The sequence below is a fragment of the Strongylocentrotus purpuratus genome, unplaced genomic scaffold (genome assembly GCF_000002235.5).
Source record: "Strongylocentrotus purpuratus isolate Spur 01 unplaced genomic scaffold, Spur_5.0 spur5_scaffold_2, whole genome shotgun sequence".
NCBI classification, from domain to species: Eukaryota; Metazoa; Echinodermata; class Echinoidea; order Camarodonta; family Strongylocentrotidae; genus Strongylocentrotus; species Strongylocentrotus purpuratus.
The window spans coordinates 22,336,674-22,364,018 of record NW_022145605.1 but is presented as its reverse complement, the minus strand read 5'-3'; the positions used below and the strand labels follow the sequence as shown (position 1 = coordinate 22,364,018).

Below are 27,345 nucleotides of genomic sequence, written 5' to 3'. Positions count from 1 at the left end.
TGATAGGCAACATTATCAATTGAGTGTAAGAAAAAGAAAAGAAAAAATAATAATTATATAAAATTTTTACATCTTTTATTTTTACAGCAAATTGATATGAGTTCAAAGATTTTTTGAACAATTTTTGAAAAATCCATGCTTAGCGGCAAATGCTTCGAAAGCAGCGAAAAGCACACAGTGAATGTAGAGCCCTCGTCGAGGTAGTGTGTACAAAATGCCTGGGGAAACTTTGCATAGTAAAACATCTACGGATCCATACATTATTTTTTTAAACAAATGCTGTTGGTAAATTATCTTCGAAATAATTAAATGATAATTCTATTCAAAACTTTTCAATTGGCAAACATTAGAATGAAACCGTGAAGAGCATCAGTTTTCAAAAAAGTATATATGATCAGTAGCCTAGTTATTTTTCGCATGTATTTTCATAGATACTTCTTTGGAAAATGAGGGCACTGTATACACTGCTTCTTAAGAACCTGATCAATGACACTGTATTTCGCTGTTTTCGAAGTATTAGCGGTTTTCGACATTGTGGCTGACTAGCTGAGAAATCTATTTTTTGTAGTTAGCCCTAAATTCGAACAAGACTGCGTGGACTTCATCAAAAATAGGATTAAGGCGATTTGTCACACGATCTACGAAGGCCTTGAGTTTAGGTCGACCCTCTGTTACATCACGTCCATTTATAGTATTCTGCATCATCTGATCAGTGAAATATCAAAAAGAGAAATATTCGTAATTATATTCATAGTAGTTAATTTTTTTAAATCCGAGAAAACAAAAAAGAAACAATATTTCTCCGTAACAAAAAAAGAAATCCGATTTAGCCATGACATTTTCTAAATAAATACACAATCAAAGATTACATACATAACGTACACATATTGTTTTTTGACACGAAAAACATCAAATCTGTCCGGTAAAAGTGACATATTCTGGATTCTCTGGCGAGGGGTGGGGTGGGGGAGAGGGAGGCAAAAAGTCCGCAAATTCCGTGACAAGCAGAGAAAAAACAAGTTCATTAACTCTTTTGAGTGTCGTTTTGGCCAGGGTAAAACGAAAAAAAATCCAAGAAGCAAACGGGTGGGCGGGAACCCCCGTATCCACCACAAACCTCTTTATACTCCTTTGGGTTTATATGTTCCTCATCATTTCATAGATTGAAAAGTAGGTATATCTGGGCATCTAAAATAGAGGTTTTTGTTTGAAACTGCTCAGTTTGATTTGATTTGATTTGATTTATTTATTTCTGTTTGATTTGATTTGATTTGATTTATTTATTTCTGTTTGATTTTCTTTTTCTTTTGCATTTTTACAAATATATAACAAACAAATATTGCAAATTTACACATGACAAAAGAATATAGTTAATCGTGAAACAAAGATGGCACTAGAAAAAATGTATTTCCGACAGAACCAAGACACATTTATATTACATGTTTAATTTAACAGCAAAAGGTAGTGATTAATTGTTTAATATTAGAAAGTTTGTTCTAAAGTGTGGCTTTTTCTTAGATACTCAGATCTATCGTCAAAATGACCATGGAATATAGGCCCTTGAAAATTAACAGTATTTGAACTATGACTTAACTTTTTTAAAATAATTTTTGTATCTGCTGGAAACCTATTCATAGGAAAAAAGAGTTTCAAAGTATTGATCGTACATTGTTCGATGAGGAAATTTGTCTCAGCCTAAAAAGTTTAGAATGGGGACTATAAAAATGGACTTCTTGTGCGCGCGCAAGTTGGTGGATGCGTATTAAGTGTGTGTGTCTGACGGTGTGCCTGTGCATGTGTAATAATGTTATGCTTTTCTTCTCTTATTTCTCAATCGATTCTGACTCTGTTTCTTTCAATTATTGCGGCTATACACGGGCGGTCAATTACCTACACAGAATTATAAAAAGAATTAAGTTTACGCCATAGAAAATTGTACAAAAAGATTGTTAATCACGAGAAAAAAAGTATCATATCCTTCATTTTTATTCCAATGTTCGTTTCTTTATCTTTATATCTGATAGAGCTGTCAGAACTACTTAACGGATTTCTGTAAGTGATTCATTTTGCCAGGCCTAAATTTATGAAATTCATCATCACAAAACGGACATGCATTAACTTCATCCTATGGGCCTATCCTCCCGGATTTGAAGGAACTAATCACCGCGTATATTTACTTATTCATTTTTTCGTTTGTTTATATGTCTGTTTATTTAATTTGTTTGTTTGGTGGTTTGTATTCTACGTCAAGTCAGACATTTTTCTTACCTCGGAAACAGCGAGCACGTCAGCAACAGAGATATCATCTCCAGCCAACCAATCATTATCCTGCAAGAAAGCATTCTCCAGCTTGTCTAGTTGTTTGGTTAGGTTCTCTGTGTCTGTCTTCAACCTTTCCTCTGAAGCATGCTGTTTACCTCCAGAAAGGAAGGGCATGGCGATCTACAAGGAAATAAATTGATATAAAAAGGCGAAATAATAATTGTTCATGTTATTCAAAACAAAAGTAAAACGTAAAGGTAAAGCATGTTTGTATATTTATACATACATGTATAAATATATATATATATATATATATATATATATATATATATGCGTGTGTGTGTGTGTGTGTGCGGGGGGGGGGGGAGTGGACGGTTATTATGTGGATTTAATTCTTACATACTTTACATTACCTGTGTTGTTCGGGTGAATGAAGTCGAAATGTAAAATGTTTTTATTGTATGTAACATTGGGAGATAATACTCCTGTAACATGGTAAGCCATAGCCTTTGACTGCGTACCTAAGGTTTGAAAAGAATTTTAATTTCTTTTTCTTCTTTCATATAAATAATAATAATAATATTTAATTGTTATATAGCGCTTAATACAAATGCTTAAGCGCTTTACAAATATACTAATATATTTCTCTTATTTGATCATTACAAAGTAATTCTAAAGAGTAAATGTGCCAACAATTTCGTCAAAAGCCAAGCCAAGTAATTTTCACGAGGAAAGGCGGCCGTTTCAGTTTGAAATTGAATTGCCTAAAATTACTAGAATAAGAATTGTCCTATTTTGTAAACGTTTTTCGCACGAAGACGTATCGCTTTTAAATAGAAATGAAAATTTGTATTTGTTGCATGTTTTCTTTTGATACTAGAATCGCACTGTTTTTGAGCAGAAATGGGCGCTACGCATGTATGGGAACTTTTATATAATTTTTGAAAGTTTACGTGGTACGATATGAAAAACAATTAGCACACCTTTTAAATTCAATTCAATTAAAAAAAATATTTCCATAACTCAATTTGAAAAAATGCTTACACAAAATTAATATCATTTGCAATATGTAATAGAAAATAAAAAAATATTTGTTATTAAACAATATTAAATGTCGATAAGTGATAAAACAAAAAATTAAGGATATAAAATATATAAACATAATATTATCATAATAAATTAGGTTAAATTGTAAAGGAAATTGAGTCAACTAAAAAATCAAAGCTTGCATTTCTAACTCACCTCACTGAAGAAGATCCCACCGCATCCTCCTCTTGTTCCTGTATGATGAAAGGCCATGTATTCATCAACTCTGGCTCTTTTCTCCAGGTCCTTTGGGTACCAGTGGTCTGGGACTAGGTCTGCATACTTCGTTGCCAAGTACCGAATAATCGCCACGCTGTATTATTATTACAAGAAAATTTAGTAGTATAGATTGTATAAATAGATGTTGATATTTAAAAGGTATCCCGCGGGATAGTACTGATCGTACTCAAAGCAAGTCTCCCAAAATGTATTAGAGGCTATAAGGCTCAGTCCACTCCCAAAATAATCTGCTTTTAATAGAGAAGAGAAACAAGAGAAACAGAGCAAAACAAATTTGAGTAAAAATCGGTTAACTAATAAGGAAGTGATGATTTTTTGAAAAGGTGTGAAAAACTATGGAACAATGAAATTCACTACACAAATTTCCAATTTGGTCATCAGTTTGTGACGTCATTCCCCCACTATTTTTCAATTGCTTTATATATTTTATCCAATTAATTTTCCCTTTTATCCCCCAAAATATTGATTTCCCCATACCTTTGCCGAGGTTGATTGATTTGTATCATATTGCGTGAATGCCATTTCATAAAAATCTTTTATGAACTTTGAAGAATTTGTACTATTTTCTGAATATTATATATTCATAATCATTGATTTTTATAAAAATAGTTTATAAAACTTCACATTTTTCATGATTTAACTCAACAAAATTACTTAATATATTAGTGCATCCACACAAAAAAATATTACTATCAATATAACTTGGATGCTGGAGTGAGGAAATAAGATTCTTAGGGGGGAAATGGGAAATTTATATTATCGATCTAAAGAAAACAATAAGTGGATAGTGAGGAAATGACGTCACAGACTCATGAGTTAGTTGTCAATTTGTCTTGTGATTTTCAAAGTTTTTCATGTCATAACAGATTCATAACTTTCGTATTAGTCATCCGATTTTGCTCAAACTTTTTTAGATTGGTTTGTCTAGTTTTCCTGCTTCTATTGAGAGTAATTTAATTTTGGAGTGGACTTGCCCTTTAAAGGTACTATGTCCCTTTTGCAGCCAACCTCAAGTGCTGTAGAACTTTGCAGGAATTATGAATATGTCATCATGTATGTCCTATCTGTGAAATTTAAACGTTAGCAGTGTCCTCATATTCAAATTATGCAAGGAAACCCGTTTACTTGCTAGACTTCACTGTCAGACACTATTGAGTGACTGACTGGCATTTTCTTCTTTGGTAATAACATACATGGAAAGAGTTGTAAAGGGTACATGAGCATTTGTCTACATCAATAACTCACTTCTTGTGATGGCCAAGATTAAACTGATTGAATCTTTGCGCAGCATAAAACGTATGACCATTCGGTACAATTGTCTGAAAATCAAGACTATTACTTTTGGGCTCTATAGCCCTAAAGTCGATTTGACAACTAATAGTCCTTATTTTCCCACTTGAAGACATTTTCAAGCCCCACCTTTTTTAGGGAAGTTCTAAATTAGTATTATCTTTCAAATGCAGTTGGAATTTAACTTTTTCATTTTTTTGGCCTGCAAATGGGACATAGTACCTTTAAGTGGAAATATTTTTGTTTTAAATGTGAACACAAATGCAACACATTGATAACTATATTAGCTTGAAGTTTTTTGTTGTTGTAGGGCAGCTTTTTTGTATAAACATTATATCAACGTTCTCATTTAGCATTAACAAAAATATATATATATATATCCAAGGTTGAAAAGAAATGGGGGGGAGGGGGGGGGGGGACAGAACAAGTTAACGATATCTGGAACACACAAAAGTGAAATAAAATAGCTTACGTTTCCCCCATTCCAAAGTCTCCATCTTGGATGGCCGGTACTGTGCAGAGAGGATTCATCTTCACAAACTCAGGTTTCTTGTGAATTCCTGAAAAGAAGCACACAAAAATAAATGTTTAATAATTAAATGAGTACACAAATATATAAATAAGGAAGTAAGCAGAAAAATAGATAAATAAATAGCATATCAAACGTATACAAATTACAATCAAATAAGGGTATATTACACTTCTCGTTGAAATCATGTTTGGAACAATGGTTATGACACTCATAAAAACAGAAAGCTTTATGAAATTTAATGTTATATCGTTCCCCTTTCTTGTTATTGATAAGAATTACTACTTCACTTGCTAACGTTAATGTTCCATTGTATAAAATACCAATCATTAATGTCTTTTACACTGATATATCTAGATTATATATATATATATATATATATATATGCATTTTGAGAAAGAAAAAAAAATATTGAAAGAAAGAAGAAAATGCTCAACCAAAAAACGAGATAGTCTATGTTTTTGGCAAAGCCAATGAGCAGATTCTGGTGACAGTAAGAAATCCGCCTTGGAACCAAGTATATCCATTAGTCGTTCTAGATTATGTTTGATTATTGAAGAACTCAAGCTAGAAAATGAAGAGAATGAATACGAAAACATCAAGCCTAACCGAGCCTATACACATCTGCCGAGACACCTACCACAGACAACCGAAAGGTAAGAAGAAAAGGCTTATGCCGAAAAGGTGGGTAGGGTAGCGTCGCGTTGACTTGAACGCGACCATTCGTCCAAAGCCCCCCCCCCCCTCGGTTTGGCCGAAAGGGTGCGTTGACTAGTCTTTACCATCAGTCTTTTATAATAGAATTTAAGGAATAGAAATTTAAGTTGTTTAAATTCAAATAATCAAAATAGAAACAGATTAAAAATGTAATCAAATTAGTTTTTACGTAGTCTTGCAGATCAGGCATTTATAAGAATTAAATCAATAAATAACAAGAAACACAATCAAACATTTTACTATCAGTCAGACCGCAGCCGGTGCGAAAACCCTCTATTTTACTCAGCACGTATGAAAGAATGTACGTGTCTTGCATACGTAATGAGTAGTGCAGACGGTCTTCCCGATCGGCAGTTTTTGCCTTTATAATTGTATATTTCTCATGAAATGGGTCTTATTTTAAAGATAAGAAGTTGCACTCTCTATATACTTATATGACAATCATGTTAGATATATTTTGGAAACAGATATTTCGCCTTGAAAATGGGTTTTTTCGACGATAAATCTATCTTAAGAGTAGGGCTGATTTTCACATAGAAATCATTCTTGCGTCAAGAAGATGTTATAATCAGCATAAAGCATAAATATTTTTCTTTACAATGATATCAAAATTATTTTATTTTACGCTGTACCAAAGTCAGGAACCAAAAAAAATCACGCTCATGTTTATGAATAATTAAAAAAAGTAGTCAACTTTGCCGATGTGATAATACAGCGTTCTGATTGGTCAACTACGTCAACTACGTCATATATGTTCCGCTTTGGTTTATTAACATTCTGAAAACATGTTATTAGTATCCTTGTTTTGTGGCGTGCGCCTGTAATGCACGTGCGCGCAAGCAGTCATGCAAACGATCGAAGGACCCTGGATCACATACGTAATTTGCTCTTCTGATAATTATTTTCTACAATATTTCCTTTTTAATCACTTTTCTTATTTTTTTTCGACCAGTTTGTGGCGCGGCGGAGCTCCCTGGAGTTTAATAATCAGTTATACATTGTCATTGCTCAGACGGCGAGCGTGCACGAGTATGAAATCACACAATTTCGCGCCATCATAGAAAGAACAAATTGGTAATTTCCGGGGTTTTAGGGTCTTAATTATTATGATTATAAAGAAAACATGATTTTGCGTCAATTAGGTTTTGACATTATTTTGATCAGTGACTTTTCATCTTTCCAACGAATCTCAAAGTAAACAAATTAATTATGTACCAAAGTCAGGAACCAAAAGCGAAATTCCGGGTACAAAATAGCTGTTGAAATGTTACAAAAATAACGACCATAAAAGTGGTGAAAAAAGATTGTTTCAAAATTGTAAAATATGGCAAGTTTCATATCAAACTGAAGCTGAAGATCTCTAGAGTAATTACCGTTGACTAAAGTTATCGACCACAAAAGCAGCTGTTTGTACACCCTTACAAATCTCACGGAAAATCTCGTGAATTTCAGCACACGTGAATGCACGAGATTACCAAAGAGATGCTGAGTAAAAATCAGCGTACAGCCTCATTATCGCGCACGCTGCGGTCTGACTGCTATGGTATCTAAAATTTCTAATAAAGGTGTTTACCTAGTCTTGCATATCAGTCGTTTATTTATTAAAATAACGAAAAATAAAATACATTTCTTTCTATGTATGGAATTCAGAAAGCCCCCACCCCCTCCACCCGCCCGCGCTTGTCGCGAAAGGGTGCATTAAGGTGGTAGGCCTACTCCGTTATTTATTTATTTATTTGTTATTTTATTTGTAAAGACTGTTAAGCATGACTAGTTTACATCAAAAAAGAATTCTATACATAGAAAGAAATGGATTTTTATTTTTATTTGGCCTTTTAAAAATATTTATTGAATTCATTAATTGATTTAATTCTTATAAACGCCTGATCTGCAAGACTACGTAAAAACTAGTTTCATTTGATTTTTAATCTGTTCCTATCTTGATTATTTGAATTTAGAAGACTTAAATTACTATTCCGTAAATTCTATTATAAACGACTGGTGTGGAAGACTAGTCAACGAACCCTTTCGGCCAAACCGGGGGGGGGGGGGGGCTTTGGACAAAAGGTAGCGTTCAAGTTAAGGCGACGCGACGCTACATTCCCAACGCACCCTTACGGCCAAACCGGGGGGGGGGGGGTCTTTGGACGAATGGTCGCGTTCAAGTCAACGCGCCGCGACCCGACGCTACCCACCCTTTCGACATAAGCCAGAAGAAAAGAAAGGGGTGAGTCGTGGGAAGGCTGCGGATGTGACAACCCTATTCTAAGAGGTCTAATTCAAGGTGCTCTTGACCGGAAAGAACTATCTGAGATACAGAATGAGATATTAAAAACTAATAACAGGTTTAATATTAACTAAGATCAAACATATTTGGACATTTTTTTTTTACTTGTTTACAGTCCATCGTCCCACTTCAAACCTTCTTGAAACTGATTGATGAATCTTTGAAGAGGATATGGGCAATGTTGGCATACCGATATAATAGATAGTCAGCGACGTGTAGAGGAAGTAGACAGGCTGGCCGGTGCTTTATAACTCATATGCACAACTATGCATTGTTTTCACTCTTATTCTTAAGTTATCAAACTTGATTCTGAAACTATGCAAATTTCTTGACCTGAGTTTCCTTTTTTTTGTATCCATTAGATTACCAATTTCATTACAAACTGCTCAATTTACAAACACACATCCTCTAATTAATTATGACGTCATATACAATCATTATGAAATATTGTACACAAGAGCTTACTTCAATTTCTTTGATGTGTAATAATTTGATTGTAGCACATTGTTATTTATATCTTTGTGAATCTGATTCGACAGCTTTTTTGACTTTGTGTACGTTTTTTTTACCATTGCTATCGATATGTTTGTGTTCTTTATTTGCATTTGAAATCCAATCTCAAGTTTTCGAGAAATGATAATATTAAACCCCTTAAAATGGGCTAAAAAACCTTAAGCTTGATAAACATGAATACATTTACAATTATTTCATGCAAGCATGGTAACGCTTATTCACCACTACTCCCATCTATAATACCTGCAATTAATGATCGTCATGTCATATCTTGATTACTGCAATTAATTTTGGTATATTGACTTTTGCAATATGCTAGGCTGAATGTTCCTCAGGAGAAGATAATTATTCAACACATTAACAAAAAAAAAGAAAATGTGTTGGATATTCATTAGATGACGTTTTGAATACCCATATCTGCTCATAAAGTGCTCATGAAAACAGTCTCCCCGTGAGCAATTCCTTCATAATAACCTCGTAATAACCAAAATATCATTCCCTCTAGTAAACAATAAATCTTTACAGCAGCTCTGGCAACAAAGTCGATAGATGGATATATAGTATTATATTCCACATACTAGAATCTTGCTATACGATTGGTCAAAAGTAAGTCACATGATGAAAGATAGTTCGCCCATCATTGATGGGAGAAGAAAAGTTCGTTGCACTGTGTAGATAGTAGTACTATCTACACAGTGCAACGCACTTTAATTGTATACGCTGCGTATTGCTCACCTCTTTAAGCGCTTTTAGTATTAGTACGCGAACTTTGGTCACGCGCGAACTATTATGGTCACACCACCATACTATACTGCATGCACTGTACGTATCGTACACCGTTTGATAGCTAGCTGTTAATTAATTAAAGACTTGTTGCTCTAAAATGACGGAAGAAGTGAAATGTTTCCGATGTGGAATACAAAGCAAATAATCACCTTTTGGTTTTAGGCGATGGCAAACTATCACTTCCTCGGCAATCTGAATTTATACGCCATCTTTTTTCAGCTTCGCTTCGGAAAGATAGCTACATCCAGATCGCCTCGGAAGTGATAGTTTGTCCCATCGCCTACACCAACGGTAATTATTTGCTTACTATCATTATTATAACTCGAAATGCTACTTTAAACTGCTGAAGGTCCTCCTCAAAAAAAAGAGAAAAATCCAGAGTTGAAATGGAGAAAGGAGTGCCGAAATCAAGAAAGCTAATATACTAAAAATATACATTATATTTGCTTATAGTCTGGAACAGAGCCAATAAGAGTTTTGAAAACTCTAAGAATAGTAAACTTTCGTATCAAAGTGGTTGCTTCCTTGCTTGAGACATTCAAAACTTACAAAGGCATTTCGTTTCCAGACAAGTACACCCAAAACAAAAAGTGAGTCATTTGACACATTTAAGCATAATTTTCGTGAGTCAGGTGTAAATTGACTCATTAGTAACAACCAATGAGTCTCTATTGACTCATTTATATTTCACCAGTGTGTCAATCATGAGCTGACGCATTTGCAAAATGCTTCGACTGACTCACATGGTCGTAAGAAATGAGTCAAGATCGACATAAGAGCATTTTAGAAGAAAAAAGTGAGTCAACTTGAAAGTGAGGCTGTATGCATGCGCGCGCATGTTTTCGTGACTTCATCCAAAATGCGCATTCTCGAGCCATATTTGAATTCCCGATCGACGACGCGACGTCGCCATCTTATATCTTGGATTCAGAAGAGTTTTGACTGCAGCTAGTGAAAAATTGGTACGCATAATTATTCATATGGTTTTAAACGATGATTTTTATGACTGGATTCGTGGGCTGATTCTTCTGATTATTATACAAATGATGCATGCGTTCATTTTACGATATCCGCACTCGAGTTGATGAGGCTGTGTGTAACTTAACTATCACTATGAACATGACTGACAATGAGAGCGGACAAAATATACAGTTCCTCAGGTAGACAAAGGAACATCCCTTACTGCTATTATGTAAAAATGTGTAGAACAGGTGTCACATGCATATTCGCCTTTTTACATAATAGCTGTGAAGGGATGTTCCTTTGTCTACCTGAGGAACTGTATATTTTGTCCGCTCTCATTGTCAGTCATGTTCATAGTGTATAGATTCTACTGTATCGCACGAAGCCGTGTCGAATGAAAACATGCATGATCTTGCATCATTGTTTTATACAACGAAACTCCTAGATCCTTGTTATTTGATGTAAAACGAATTAATTCAAGATTGTTTCGTGACAGTATAGGTGACAAATAAATCTCAAGTTAAGGCTTAATTTAGTGCGTACAAAGTAGATTTTTCAGATTCGGGTAGCGGGACCACCGATTACATCGCTAAAATGTGATATTTTAGGATATATTTTCCATTGCAAATGTGGACAGTGACTCTGGCATGGTATGGTATGTGTGTGATAGGCCTAGGGAGTAGGGGGGTCTATGTCATGATGCACCCACAACAGTGAGTCACCCTTACTCAAATTGATGAGTCACTGGTTTGTCCGTACAGCGAAACACTTGAAGGATCATGTGAGTCACTATGACTCGATACAAATGAGTCTCTTAGATAAATAAGACTCATTTGTATCGAGTCATAGTGACTCACATGATCCTTCAAGTGTTTCGCTGTACGGACAAACCAGTGACTCATCAATTTGAGTAAGGGTGACTCACTTTTTGTTGTGGGTGTAGGCGAGTGTCATTTGATGGGTATCAATAATTGACGTAAAATATTTATTTTTTCGGGTGGAAATTATGAGATAAACATAATAAATGATCCGAGGAAAAGATTGGCAAGCTTACCATCCTTCAGAGTAATCGTCTCAATTTCGAAGGGAATCTTGGTGTTCTTGAGGAATATGATGAGAGACCGACAAGGCTGGGAGCGCCAATCAACGTAAACCTTGACAACCATGATGAATTCCTTTCGTAAGAAGTGGACCAAGAGACAGTGTACCCTTCGACAATGATGATCGATCCAGAAGTACCACTCTTCAGGTCGGAGGCAATATGACGATTCAAAGACAGGTCACGTGAATCACCGAACTCTGTCCTGTAAGTCTGGTAGGTATGACGGTGTTCTCGAAATAAAGGAGAGGGTTTTTGGATAACACTTTTCACCATTTCATGTATGGTACGAATGCAGTATTCCTTTTCCTAAATTCGATTTTGAAGCTAGGTTCTGTAAAAAAAATTGATAAAAATTGTGTTTTATTTTATCGGTTACAGCGACATCAATCCTTGAATAAATGTGTACTTTTTGTAACGGGAGGCGAGGGGAGTGGGGAAAGGAAAATGCCTCGAGACCTTAAACAATTATGACCTTCCTTTATCTGTAAATTGTATTCATATCATATGTTTGTTCTGATCGAAGGTCATGTTTTGCTAGGACACGAAATCGAACGACAGCTAAGTGTTGACCAGCATGTGAGTCTTGAGGGAATGGAAAACAAATGAAAAAAGGTATAGCTATTTTTAAAAGTTAATAAGACCCTATGGGCGCGAGCCCGGAGATATCAATCTGCATGAATTTAAATACTAAAATGGAATTTTAATTTATTCCAAACTTTTAAAAAATAGCCTGGTCTCTGGGAGAATACCCCACTATTTTAATTTTCCTTTTTATCTAACTAAAAAACAAAAACAAACCCAAAACAAGAGGCTGTAATTGGACTGTTGTAAGCAATAAACTCGGGGCCAGATTCAGTAAGCTTAGCAAACCCATGCATCACTCTGCGCTGGCGGACAATGGCCAACGATACCTTATTATATACTGTAAAATTCTGATAAGCTTTGCGTGTCCCTATTATTAGTACAATAATAGTTGTTTTGTGGGATCATGCCCATTTTCATGTTTTGGCAGTACTCAAACCGGGAAAGGGTCCCGGAAAGGGTGACGAATTCGGCGTTCAGCTGAAGCTAGTATCGCACATATGCGGTAGGTATTAAAATTGGAATTATGAAAATAACAGGATTATCGTGATTATGAGACGGCTTTCGCGTTTTTCGAATCATATTGAATTCTACTGAAGTGCTGATGTTGATTATTTCGAGGAAAGAAAAATATCCGTTTTAACGGAGGAAAGAAGATAAAGGATTTTAAAGAAATGTGCCAATATAAAAGTACTTTCGTTGGTGTGTGTTAAATGTGTGTGTGTGTGTGTGTGTGTGTGTGTGTGTTTGCGTTTGGGCGCGCGCCGAAGGGGCGGGTACCTTGCCTCTGCTGTATGTGTTTAACCTTTAACGCAACTTTTATTTATCTGGATGTATTTGTTGAGATCGAAGGTCAAGTCTACACACTAAAATAAAATGAAGAGCACTGCCAATTTGGGTGTTAGAATTGTGTAACTTAAGTTTGAAAATAATTGACTTTGACTTCTGAATCGTGATGCCTTTCCTCGAGTGTCTGTAAAACTCTATCGAGAACGGACATATCAACATTGCTCATGTGGGTTTAAGGAAGAAAGTTTCCATGGGTTGTGACAATCATATTATCTTTGAACGGATGTCATCATTTAATTAATGCTGTCCTTATCGCCAACTGACTTAAGCCTTCTTTGCTGAGTCATACGTATACTTTGCTGTCCTCATCAGGTCAGACAGTCCTTTCTTTTCATTGGTCTACCTCTTCCCCTATGCCATCCATCGATCCTTCCGGTATGTCCCTAACAAATATTGCCTTTGAAATGTTGTCTCGTCCACTGTTTCGAGCACCTTCTGCTCGTTCCCCTCAGACTCCATTCCACATTCCTATTCCTACTTTGTTTTCGTTTGGTCAGTAGTTTAATACACGACGTTTCTATCTTTTTAAGCTAATATAGTCTGTTGTACTTTAGTTTAGTGATGTTTCTATCGCTTTAGTTTGACAAGCATCATTTTATTTGTTGTTTTTCATACAAGTCCAATATTGCAAGTAGAAAATAACTAAAGAGCGTTGATATTTAGTGTTTCCTTTCTTGTTTGAAGCTGTTGAAGAAATTTGAGTGAGCTATTAAAATTTGAGTTGTAAATGTGGATGTTTAAGTACAGCTTTTGCAGTGTCCTATTGGATATTATGGAGTGTGTAAAATTGACTAGTCACATGCGAGGGTCTGGTTCGGTGAAAGATGTTAAAAATCAAAGTTATGTTTTGACCTGGCTTATAAAAGGTTGAGAAGGAGTAAGAAAGAAACTTTGTATGATAAATGTATTCATGTTGGTATATAAATGGTATTTAGGTAGGCCATACAATATAGTATACATATATAGGTATTGGTTCTTCATTCAGAGGGCCCAAGCTTGTTGTATGCATGTAGGCTCTATTATTGGTGTATAATATATTAGGTCTATCATTAATAACGATTAGTAATCGTTTATAACTTATAAGAACGTATGTATTTCATGTGTTATCACGTCATTTTACAACAACAAACATGATACATCTCGGTATACTATGGCAGTTTAAAAACTCCAAATCCCCTGACTTAAAGCTTTGGTAGAACAAGATAAGCATTTATGTACAAGAAGTTTACAATTATTTCTCGGTTTATTATTATATTTATTAGGTACAACGATAACATTTACAAAGGAAAGTGAGCATGTACACAGTTTTTACAAAGCTGTATAATTAATTTTATCAGCTTATATGTATGCTCATTGGCAGCTTTGAAAATTAACATTGCTTATAACTGTGTGTTGCCTGTTTTATTAAAAGATTCAACCATAATTTGAACGAGTTATGGTATCAGCACAATAGTCACTCTAGTGTGTTCATTCGTCACCGGTGACTTTTAGCAAATAGCTGGTTATTGTTAACAATTGGTCCATTCTTAAACAAATATTAAGAATAATGCCCTCCGTCAGTTAGAAGTAGAATCTTGCAAATCCTTTCAACAGGATACCGATCTAGCTCTGTACCCCTGTAAACCTCACACACGTACCCCGACACATACACACTCCCGCCCTCACTTTCTCGGATCGTCTTCCCATCCTTATTTATAACTCATTCTATCCCTCCTTTCAACCTTTGTACAATCATCGTCATATAATTCTGTTCGGGACTCAATTTTTTTAATAAAATCGTTCGTAAAAGAAAATGCAATTCTACACCAGGCTACGCTTCCCAGCGGCCTGTGATTAGCAGCCAAGTATGTGGACGGTAAACATTATGATAAACTTGCAAGTTCAACATTTAATTATCAAGTTTCACATTTACCATATTTACAGCAGACTCTGTCATTATTATTTAGCTCATGTTCAAGTCGATAGTGTGTTAATTATGTTTTTACAAAATGTAGGTTAATGTAACATCTAGAAAAAAATATATTTTTAATGAACAACCATTGCATTACAGATTTCGGTGAAATGTTACTCTTTTTAAGCTACAAAAATAATCTCCTTGTGCCACTGTGTATTCAAAATGGGATGGATATACTAAAGGATTAAAGATCATTAAATTGTTAGTACGGCGATTAAGAGAGAGAGAGAAAGAGAAAGAGAGAGGAAGGAAGAGAAAGAGACGTGGAAATGAATATTACCCGAAAGAGAAAAGAGAGATGTGATATGGGGGAAAATGTTTGGGGAAAATACCTTTTGTATCCTTCAAAACTGTTTTCGCTGAGAATCTACTGATATTGGATTGGATTTAGAGAGCGTTAAAAGAGTGAGGGAGAGAAAGGGGGAACGGGTTTAAACGTAATACAAAGAAGGTACGGGAACAAATTGATAGTCAAATGTGCAGTGCCAGTGTTATATGGAGATTAAAATAAAAAGAGGGTAGACGAAGAAAACATTTTCAGAGATGACAAAGAGCCGTAAAGAATACATGTTCAATAGACTCAAAAGATTTATAGAAGATGATTCGATATTAATAAAGACTTGTGGAAATGTGAGAGTCATTCTAAAGCATTTTTCACTGAGAATCTATTTGTTGTAGCTGTCCCTAAATGCATACAGCGCTCCGTGTACTTCATCAAAGGCAGGATTGAGACGATTCGTCACACGATCTATGAAGGCCCTGAGTTTAGGTCGCCCCTCTGCTACATCTCGTCCATTTACAGTGTTCTCCATCATCTGATCCGTGAGGGTACCAAACAGAAAGAAAAAAAAATGAATGTGGCTTGTGCTCATAAAGCATTTAAAAAATAGTAAAACAAGTATGTTTTAATAGTTAAATAGTTTACATTCGTTTTATGTCGAAATCTATAGTGAATCTTAACAATGCAATGGCCCTAAAAACAAATCTTAAGATAAAGGGCAATACTACTGTTGCATGAATCTATATACATTCACGTTACTTTAAATTGTATTGACAAGATGATAATTGTAAATAGGCCATATATTACATGTACACAACATTATTTCAGTTATTATTTCTTTGCTTGTATTCCAATATTGTATATCAATACCATAATCTCCATCATACTAACCTCCGAGACGGCAAGCACGTCGGCGACAGAGATATCATCTCCAGCCAACCAATCATTATCCTGCAAGAAAGCATTCTCGAGTTTGTCTAGTTGTTTGGTCATGTTTTCTTCGTCTCTCTTCAACCTTTCCTCTGAAGCATGCTGCTTTCCTCCTGAAAAGACCGGGATAAGGACCTGTAATTGTAAAATTAAACAACTAGGCAAATGAATTTCCGATATCGTTGTATTCTCTATAAATTGTAAATAAACAATCAAGTCAAATACTAAAAAACATCTGTGTGTGTGGTGAATGTGTGGGTTTGGTGATATGAGCGGGCAGATTAATCTGATCAATATGCTTATAACATTTTCAGTTAATCATGCTCTAAAGAGCTAAACTTAGAACCAAACACAAATGTTCGTGTAATCTAATCATGCCAATCTGACATGCTTGTTTGCCCTAATCATCATTTTATAGCATTTAAGGAGGAAATGTCGCTTAAGCATCATTTGTCGTAAACTGATGACAGTAGCAACTTTGATAGTTAATCTCACCTCACTGAAGAAGAGCCCACCGCATCCTCCTCTAGTTCCTGTATGATGAAAGGCCATGTATTCATCAACTCTGGCTCTTTTCTCCAGGTCCTTTGGATACCAGTGGTCTGGGACTAGGTCTGCATACTTTGTTGCCAAGTAACGAATAATCGCCACACTGTTTTATAATTAAAAGAACATTTTGAAGTATACATTGCATAAAATAGATGTTGATCTTAAAGGTATCCCGCGGGAAAATAATGATCATGCTCAAAGCATGTCTCTCCAAAGTGCAGCCTTGTGCCTTACAATTTTTGATGTATTAGAATTTAAACGGAAAGACAACTTATAAAATGTGAGCACAAATACAACACATTGGTAACGATGTAGTTTGTAGTATATTGTTTTTGTAATGCAGCGTTTTATTAGTTTTCATCGAGCATTAACAACAAAAAATAAACATATCCATACTTGAATTGAAATGGGGGAAGGGGGGTGGGGAGAGGGGAGGGAGGGGGGGGGGGGTGGGGAGGGGGGGGGGGAGAGGGGTAGTTAGGGATGGAAATTCTCCAGAATAACTTTTCCCAGGGATTTGATTTAGGCAACCCTGTCGGCCCTCCGGAGGGGGGGGGGAGGGGAGGGGGTCAATCAATTTATTTTAAATCCGCTGAACCTGCCAAGGCGCATGAGGGAGAGGTGAATTTTACCTTTTCGATTTAAATTTAATTTCAAATAGAGGTGGGACTTAAACCCCAGTTCTGTGGATCCGCAAAGTTTACCGATAAAATGGATACACAATATATACTATACGGTCCACTCGTACCTATGACATATATTCCTTCGCATTTCTCGCCAAAATATTATTTTACTATGCTATATGCACTCCGAAATATCGACCTAAATGTTATCAATGCCAGATGAGACATGCAACGTAGAAAACTCTTCAATGCCCCCTTTCTCTATTAGCTCATACTGAATCCGAATCATATTTCCTTTACTTGTTTTGATATTCTTTGTTCTATTCCATATTATGTTTGTTACACCTGTAGTATATTAATGTCAAATCATTAGCAGTTAAATTCATTCCAATTCGTGAAGTGACGATGAAGGCTGCATTACAACTGCACCATATTTATTTTATTCTTCCACCTTTAACGTGTTTGTAATATCGCGATATCTGGAGTACATGTTAAGTAAATAGGCTTAAATTTCTTTTTTATGACATTCCGTGTAAACAACGCACAACATAACAATATTAACGATCTCTGGAACAAACAAAAGTGAAAAACAGCTTACGTTTCCCCCATGCCAAAGTCTCCATCTTGAATGGCAGGTACTGTGCAGAGAGGAGTCATCTTCACAAACTCAGGTTTCTTGTGACCTCCTGAAAATAAGCAACATAAATGAAAATGTAATCATTAAAAAAATACAAAAATAAATAAATAAATAAATGAGGAAGTATAAAGGTTGATAAATAAATTAGTTATAAAATAATCTAAAAAATACACATCTTGTTCAATCATGTTTGGAACAATGATCATGATACTAATAAAACACGAAACAGTATGAAATTTAATGTTCTATCGTTCCTTTTCTTGTTAAAGATAAGAATTATTACTTCACTAACTAATGTTAACGTTCCTTTAAGCAAAAATCTTCAATGTCTTTTACACTTATATATTTCAATTTTTAAGATACGCATATTACAAAAGAAAGAAAGAAGAAAATGTATGACCCTGTACGGACGCCACTTATTATACAGGTTATACTGTCACTGATGCTACAGTCGATAATGAATGTGATCGGGGACAAAATATTGCCCAACAACAAAATGAGATAGTAACGCTTTTGACAAAACCAACGAGGAGATCCTGGTGAAAATATCCATTGGCTGTTCTAGCTTACATTTGATTATTAAAGAACTTAAGCAAAGCCAATGAAAAGAATGTTTACCAGAACCTTAAGTCCAACCGAGCCTATACATATCTGCCGAGTCACCTACCACAGACATCCAAAAGGTAAAAAGAAAAGAAAGGGGTGGGCTGAAGGTGCCCTTGAGCTGTAAGAGCAATCTGAGGTACAGAATGAGATATTAAAAACCAATAACAGGTTGAATATTAACATATTTGGGATATTTTACTTGTTTACAGTCCATCGTCCAGCTTCAAATCTTCTTGAAATTGATTGATGAATCTTTGAAGAGGATATGGGCAATGTTGACACACCGATGTGATAGATATCCAGCGATGTTTAGAGGGAGTGGACAGCCTGACCGGTGCCTTCGTACTACTAAGTACAACTTAGCATTGGTCTCACTTTAAAGTTCTCAGATGTAACTCGATTTTGAATCTATGTAATGTTTTTTGAATCTGTGCTTTCGTTTTAAATCCATTATGATTAGCAATTTCATTAAAAACTGCTAAAGTTACAGTTACACATACCCTAATTAACTCTGACGCTCTTTAAAATCATTAAAATATTTTACATATGTGCTTGCTTTGATTTATTTTATGTGTAATAATTTGATTGTAGCACATTATAGCCCATTTTTAATCATATTTGTAAATCACATTTGACAGTTTCTATGACTCTGTGTACAGTTTTACCATTGTTTTCTATCTGTTTGTATTTTTAATTGTATTTTAAATCCAACCATAAGTTTTGGATGCAATCACGGAATATTAATACAATTCAGACCCTTAAACTGGGCTTTAAAAACTTAAGTTTTATCAAACTTAATTTATTAACAATTATTTCATGCAAGCATTGTAAAGCTTATTCACCACATCGGATTTACAACACCTACACTTAATGGCGGTCATCTTGGTTTGTTATGTGATACTATTTTGAGAATATTGATTACTGCAATTATTTTTGGTACAATAACTTTTGCAATATGCTAAGCTGAATAATCTTAATGACCAGACTTACCCGGCCCATTTGAAACAAGAACAGAAAATATGTTGGCTATTCTCTATATAGTAGCACAGAGAAAATTATAGATAGATGGTGGATATGTTATATCATTATTATAACTCGAAATTACACTTTAAACTGCCGAAGGTCCTCCTCAAAAAAGATATCCACAGTTTAATGCCGAAATGGAGAATGGAGTGTCGAAATCCAGATATATACTAATAAAATATACATGACATTTGCTAATAGTCTGGAACAGAGCCAAGACGAGTTTTGAAAACTATTAGAATGGTAAAAATGCGTTAATTTTTGTGAAAGTGGTTGCTTTTTTGCATGAGACATGTTTCACCCAAAACTTGAAGGGGAGCTGCAAGTGGGGGCGGACGTGTTTCTGCTGAGCTCCCTTGTTTCTCATATTATTTCCGTTTTGGCGTTTGTTTCTATGCTGTGATTGGTACTAAAGTGATGATCTGGACGCGTACAAGCCATTTCTAGGATGAGTCTTTTGATTTAGCTTTTTGATTTTCATATATTTGGTGATTTAGTGATCAAATTTTGGTTTTTTGATAGTGAAGGAAGTCAAAATTGCAGTTGTTTTTGCTGCGCGTAGTGCTGAACACCTGTTGTCAGTGACAACATATTGCGCACTCTGTTATTTGTTTTATTACTTCTTTGTTTTTAATTGCGCATATACACCTGCGCCAGCGCCTTTCATTTGAAGTACGCGCAGAGGAATTGTCCTTTATTACAATATGAACATTTTATGTTACTATTAATATGAAATAATATGAATAATAAATAAATAAATAAATGAATAATAATAATAATAATAAATAATTATATTACTGGATTTGTAAAGATAAATATATTACGCTTTGTACTGATATGTGAGTTGGGTGTGTTTGAGTGCTGATAATATTATTATAGTTCACAATTTGGTATTCATTAAATTATTGTTTTTATATTTTCCTGTTTTACGTGATTAACTTAATTATAATTTGTTCTTGAATCGATTGGGTGAGTGGTACATACGCGGTATTATTTTATTTTACTTTTAGGCTCTGTATAATATTGGCTTGTTAGAGCTCTTGTGAGTAGTGTGCCGCGGGGTTTCATATCCTTAAACTGCTGGCGAACAGAGCAACAAGACCAAGCTCTGTAATTGTTAGGTTTCTCCAATGGTAGGTTTGTCCAATAATGCCGAGTTTGTGCCACGGAACCTAGTCGGGCATTTCGATTATATTCTTTTTATGTCATACGTCTTTATCTTTTAAAAAAAATATTTTTTATAGTTTAGTCTACCTTGCTGATACCTCCTCAAAATATATACGATAGACTATCATTAATTCTGCTGCATTGCCATATAGCTTACTTAGAGGTTACTGCAGATCAATCACCTGTACTGTATCTAGACTATAGTTAAGTGTAGGAGAACAGTAAAAACAGTGGGGCCATTGAAGGAGCGTTCACGTCGCGGTCTGTCAGATGAAAATCTGCGAATCCTTCAACCACACTACTCAAGTTTCTTTTAGTAACTACCACAACCAACACCATGGCTACCAATGACAATGATGACCAATTTGTTGCTGAGGCCCAGGGTCGAACTCATGGGTCCTTGTCAGGACCGGCCCTGAGTATCATCTCATCCAACATTGAAGGTCTTTCAGGCGCCAAACAAGAACTCTTGGCTGACCTATGCATAACAACCAACTGTGACATTCTCTGCCTCCAGGAGACCCATCGCGGGCCTACACGAGTTCGCCCTCGTATCTCCGGAATGACCCTCATCGCAGAGAGACCACATGACCAATTCGGAAGTGCAATCTTTGCTCGTAATGGTCTTGCTGTGGACAAATCTTACCTATCAGACATCAATAACATTGAAGTCCTTTCTATTGACCTAATGGGAATCACCGTAAGCTCCGTGTACAAGCCACCTCAAGAGCCTTTCGACCTGCCCGGCAGAGCTACTGACGGCAGGATGAATGTGGTCATTGGTAATTTCAACAGCCATAGCATTCCCTGGGGATATAGAGAAATGAACGAAGATGGTGAACTCGTTGAGACATGGGCAGATGCTAACCAGCTGTCCCTCATTCATGACGCTAAGCTTCCTGCCTCTTTCAACAGTGCAAGGTGGAGACGTGGCTACAACCCTGACCTGATATTTACATCTACCAGGATTGCTAACCAGTGCGAGAAAGTCATTCTCGACCCAATCCCTCACTCCCAGCACCGACCGATAGGGCTTAAGGTTAATGCAGTCATTACTCCACGAGCAGTACCCTTCCGACGTCGTTTCAACCTGAGGAAGGCAAACTGGGAAAAGTTTGCCAAGGACTTTGACTCCTACATCCAGGACCTACCTGCCACCCCCAAAACTACGACACCTTTGTAGAGTTGATGAAGAAATCGTCAAGGCGTAACATCCCCGAGGATGTCGCACAAGCTACATTCAAGACTTGACGGACCACTCCAAGGTGATGTATGAAGACTACATCGAACACTTCCAGATAGACCCCTTTAGTGAGGAGACACTGGAATCTGGAGAAAATCTGACCAAGGAAATTGGTGAATCTAGAAGGAGGAAGTGGCAGGAATTCATTCAATCCACTGACATGACACATAGCAGCAGGAAGGCATGGAAAACGATCCGGATACTGGGCAATGACTATACAAAGGCCCAACCAAGATCTGAAGTCACTGCTTACCAAGTTGCCCATCAACTCCTATTGAATGGTCGGGAAAACCCTGACGATCACCCCAGAAGAGCCAGACTCCCTAAGGTCCCAGACGCTCTAAGCTCTCAAGATGACCCAGGCTTCACTAGACCATTCACTATGAACGACCTGCTTGCTGCCATCAAAGCAAAGAAAAATAACAAAGCTGCTGGACTTGATGACATCCTCTGCGAGCAGATCAAACAGCTTAGACCAGGCGCCCTCAACTGGCTTCTCAAAATGTTCAACGAATGTTTGGGCACCAACAACATCCCAAAGCTCTGGAGGAAATCCAAAGTTATTGCCCTATTGAAGCCTGGTAAAGACGCAGCCAGTCCAAAGAGCTACATGCCTATCTCCCTACTGTGCCATACATATAAGCTGTTCGAGCGGCTTATCCTCAACCGCATCGCCCCATTCGTGGATGAACATCTCATTCCAGAACAAGCAGGGTTTAGGCCAGGAAAATCATGCACTGGCCAACTCCTAAACCTCACTCAGTTCATTGAGGACGGGTATGAGAGTAAGCTAATCACCGGAGCTGCTTTCGTTGATCTCTCTGCTGCCTACGACACCGTGAACCACAGAATCCTTACCAGGAAGATCTTTGAGCTGACAAAGGACGTGAGACTGACTGGACTCATCCAGACGTTGCTGTCCAATCGGCGATATTTTGTGGATCTCAATGGAAAACGCAGCAGATGGCGCAGACAGAAAAATGGCCTACCACAAGGAAGTGTGCTTGCACCGTTACTCTTTAACGTGTACACGAATGACCAACCGATCCACCCAAACACCAGGAGCTTCCTCCACGCCGATGATCTCTGCATCACCACCCAGAACCAGTCTTTTGTGAAGTTGGAGGAGTTCCTCAGTGATGCCCTGGCCGGTCTCATCCCATACTATGCGACCAACCACCTGAGAGCTAACCCTGATAAAACTCAGATAAGCGCATTCCACCTCAAGAACAGGGATGCCAACCATCAACTAAGGATCAGCTGGTATGGGAAAAGGCTGAAGCACACTCCCAACCCAGTCTACTTAGGCGTCACACTCGATCGCTCCCTTACCTACAAGAACCACATTGCCAACACAAAGGCAAAAGTTGGAGCCCGCAACAGCATCCTCAAGAAGCTAGCCAACACCAACTGGGGGACTGATGCCAGAACAATCCGGACGACAGCCCTCGCGCTTTGCTTCTCTGCTGCGGAGTATGCATCACCAGTATGGAGTAGGTCGGCCCATGCACCCAATATTGACCCAGCTCTAAATTCATCTTGCAGAGCGATCACTGGATGCCTAAGGCCAACTAAAGTAGAAGACATCTACCTGCTCTGCGGTATTGCCCCTCCACACGTCAGAAGGTTGGTCTTGTCCCAGAAAGAAAAGGACAAACAAGAAAACAATCCACTCCACCCACTCATCGAACAGCAGCCAGTGGGCAAGCGGCTCAAATCCAGACACAGCTTTCTGCACTCGGTAGAGCCTCTTAATACTAGCCCTCACAACCAAAGGATGACTTTGTGGTCTAACCACCTTCAGACCACTCCACATAAACTCTCCCTCAGCCCGAAGGAATCCCTCGCAACCGGCTCCAGTGAGACTTGGCCTACCTGGCTTAGCCTCAACCGCCTAAGAACTGGCTACGGTCGATGCAGAGTCCTAATGCAGAGGTGGGGTCTAGGAGACGAACAAACGGCATGTGAATGCGGCCAGGAACAGACAATGGAACACCTGCTAGTCTGCCCACTCCTGCCAGAGCCATGCACCCAAGATGACCTGGAAGCCGTTAATTGCCGTGCCAAAGCCTGTGTGGAACACTGGACGGGACTTGTGTAGTGACTCGATATTAAGAAGAAGACCCAAAACTTGCAAAGGCATTTTGTTTCCAGACAAGCAATGAATCATATAAAATTGCATGCGGTAAAGAATCCGCTTCATAAGATAAGGGAATGAATAGAAACAATCAGAAACAAAAAATGTATTACATATACTAAGCATTCATCGAATATAAACTCGCCATTGTAATCATAGCAAATCTATTGAGACACCGGTTTACAATTAAAATCGAAGCCATTTGGTGCAGATTGAGTTGCTTTAAGAGAGGAAAGCTAGGCGAGTTTCATTTCATGGATATCAATAGTTTACGTAATTTTTTTTTTTCGGGTGGAAATTATGAGATAAACATAATAAATATGATGCGAGGAAAAGATTGGCAAGCTTACCATCATTCAGATTAATCGTCTCAATTTCGAACGGAATTTTGGTGTTCTTGAGGAATAAGATGAGAGCCCGGCAAGGCTGGGAGAGCAGATCAACGTAAACCTTGACAACCATGATGAATTCCTGTCGTCAAACGTGGACGTAGTGAGTGTGCCCTTCAACAATGAGGATCGACCCAGAAGTAACCACTCTTCAGGTCGGAGGCAATATGACGATTCAAAGACAGGTCACGTGAACGACCGAACTTTGTCCTGTAAGTCTGGTAGGTATGACCATGGAATAACGGTGTACTCGAAAAAGGGAGAGGGTCGTTTGACAACACTTTGCACCATTTTATGCATTGTACGAATGCATTAATCTTTTTCCTAAATTCGATTGTGAAGTTGGGTTGTGTGAGCAAATTATATTAAAACTTTTTCTCGGTTACAGCGACATCAATCCTTTTAATAAAATTAATGTGTACTTTTTGTAAAGGGAGGCGAGGGGAGTTATGTAGGAAAATGAGAAATGCCTCGAGACCAGTAGACAATTTTGACCTCCCTTTATCTCTAAATTGTATTCATATTATATGTTTGTTCTGATCGAAGGTCACGGTCTGCTAGTACACTAAAGCAAACAACAGCTAATGCCTAGTTTACATTTGGCCTGTGAATAGTCTGCGGAAAATTATACAAATTTGAAAAAATAGTGAGCCAGTAGCCCGTAGACATGTCGAAGGTAGCATTGCACCATCCCCGTAAGGTCACCGCGCCTTCTCCGCGCAACCTCTGCACGGAAGCTGCACGGGCTCCGTGCGATTTCCGTGCCGGAGGCTGCGGAGACTGCACGGCTACCGCATTAAAATTGCGGTATATCCGTACAATCTCCGAGCAGCCTCTGAACAGATATGCCCCGGCCTCGATTTTTTTTTCACGCGCTAGCCTGGCCAGTTTCGCCATAATACTCGTAAAAGTGCGCTGGTGGCAAAGCCTACACATACATATATGTATATCTGATTGATACACGTCTGTAAAAAGCCAATTACACACACACATAGATACTTAATTAATATAATATTAGTCTTTAGTATTCTGTAGATGCCTCATTAATGTATTTGTAGAGGACAAGGGCAGCCAGTATAGCTTTTACTTAAATAAACAATGCCTTTACTCCGATGTGTAAATATAATTTAAGTATGTGCACATGTATCACATGTTATGAGTTCAATATTTTCTTTATGTTTCTCCTTTTTCTCTGATATCAAATTATTAAAATGATATCAAGAACATTTTCAGTGATTCATTAATTCAAATAACAATTTTCTGCTGCCGGTAACTTTCTTTTCCAATTGCTTCCATTAGCAATAAAGAGTGGGGGGGGGGGGGGGGGGGAGGGGGAGGAATGGTGTGGTTAATAATAAAACAAAGAGGGGGGTATATATTGTACAGTGTTAAATTGACAAATTCAAACTGATTGTAAACTTTTCCAATACCCCAATGTGGGTGACATGACAATAAATTGTCATTGTCATTGTCATTGGTCGCTTGTTACAAAGCTTTATTATTCATTTTACCAGCTTATATGTTTTGTTTGTTGCTTGTTTCATTAAAGGTTTAGCCATCATCTTAACGAGTATTAGCACAATGGTGTCACTCAGGGGCGTAAAAAAAAAATATATATATATATGCCCACGGCTAACCTAAAAAAGGTAACCTTACCCCCCTTCCCAACGAAGAAAAATGTCAATTTTCATATTTCGAGACCCCCCCCCCAAAAAAAGTGTACGCTTACCACCCCCCCCCCCCCCTCCACTGAGCGACTTTTCGGCCGGCGCGATTTTTTATTTTTCAGCAAAATATTTTGGGCCCGATTTTAACCCCCCCCCCTTGAAAAAATCCTGCGTACGCCCCTGGTGTCACTCAAGTGTGTTCATTCGTAAGCGGTGACTTTTAGCAAACAGTAGGTTATCGTCAACAACATCGTTCATTCTCAAAAAATCTTAAGAATATTGCCCTTGGTCAGTTGAAAGTACAATCTTGCAAACCCTTTCAACAGGATAATGCTCAATCTCTATACACCCGTAAACCTCATACGCGTATCCACACGCACACACTCCCGCCCTCACTTTCTCGGATCGACTTTCCATCCTTATTTATAACTCATTCTCTTCATCTTTTCATCCTTTGTACAATCATCGTCATATTTCCGTTCAGGACACATTTACAAAAAAATAATATCGTTCGTCAAAGAAATTGAATTCTCACACCAGGCGACCTGCCCAGGCTACTGTTCCTAGGGGCCTGTGATTAGCAATCAAGTATTTGGACAGTAGACATTAGAATAATATTGCAAGTTCAACATTTAAAGGTCAAACAAATGAAAAGGTCAAATTCCAACGGCATTTGAAAGATAATACTAATTTAGAATTTCCCTAAAAAAAAAAGGGGGGGGGGGGGAGGGGGGAGGGGGGGGGGGGCCCTGAAAATGTCTGTAAGTGGGAAAATAACGACTATTAGTTGTCGAATCGAGCTATAGAGCCAGAAAGTTAGAGTCTGATTTTCAGACCATTGTACCGAATGGTCGTACGTTTTTTATGCTGAGCAAAGAATCAATCAGTCTAATTTTGGCCATTACATAAAGTGGGTTAGTGATGTACATGTAGA

At 37.3% G+C, this 27,345-nt stretch overlaps 2 protein-coding genes across 2 annotated transcripts; both read right to left on the bottom strand.

The window, feature by feature from the left end:
• Positions 1 to 121: 121 nt before the first annotated feature.
• Positions 122 to 11,935, bottom strand: LOC593086 (glutathione S-transferase theta-1). The gene is made up of 5 exons (XM_792578.5): positions 11,728 to 11,935; positions 5,351 to 5,438; positions 3,505 to 3,661; positions 2,269 to 2,442; positions 122 to 705 (listed from the first exon to the last, which is right to left on the bottom strand). Exons 1-5 carry the CDS (start codon positions 11,837 to 11,839, stop codon positions 556 to 558), a joined length of 681 nt encoding a protein of 226 aa, XP_797671.3. The 5' UTR covers positions 11,840 to 11,935; the 3' UTR covers positions 122 to 555.
• Positions 11,936 to 15,074: 3,139 nt separating this feature from the next.
• LOC593100 (glutathione S-transferase theta-1) lies at positions 15,075 to 24,889 on the bottom strand. The gene is made up of 5 exons (XM_792591.5): positions 24,706 to 24,889; positions 18,141 to 18,228; positions 16,866 to 17,022; positions 16,332 to 16,505; positions 15,075 to 15,975 (listed from the first exon to the last, which is right to left on the bottom strand). The coding sequence occupies exons 1-5, from the start codon at positions 24,815 to 24,817 to the stop codon at positions 15,826 to 15,828; spliced, it is 681 nt and encodes a 226-aa protein (XP_797684.3). The 5' UTR covers positions 24,818 to 24,889; the 3' UTR covers positions 15,075 to 15,825.
• Positions 24,890 to 27,345: the final 2,456 nt, after the last annotated feature.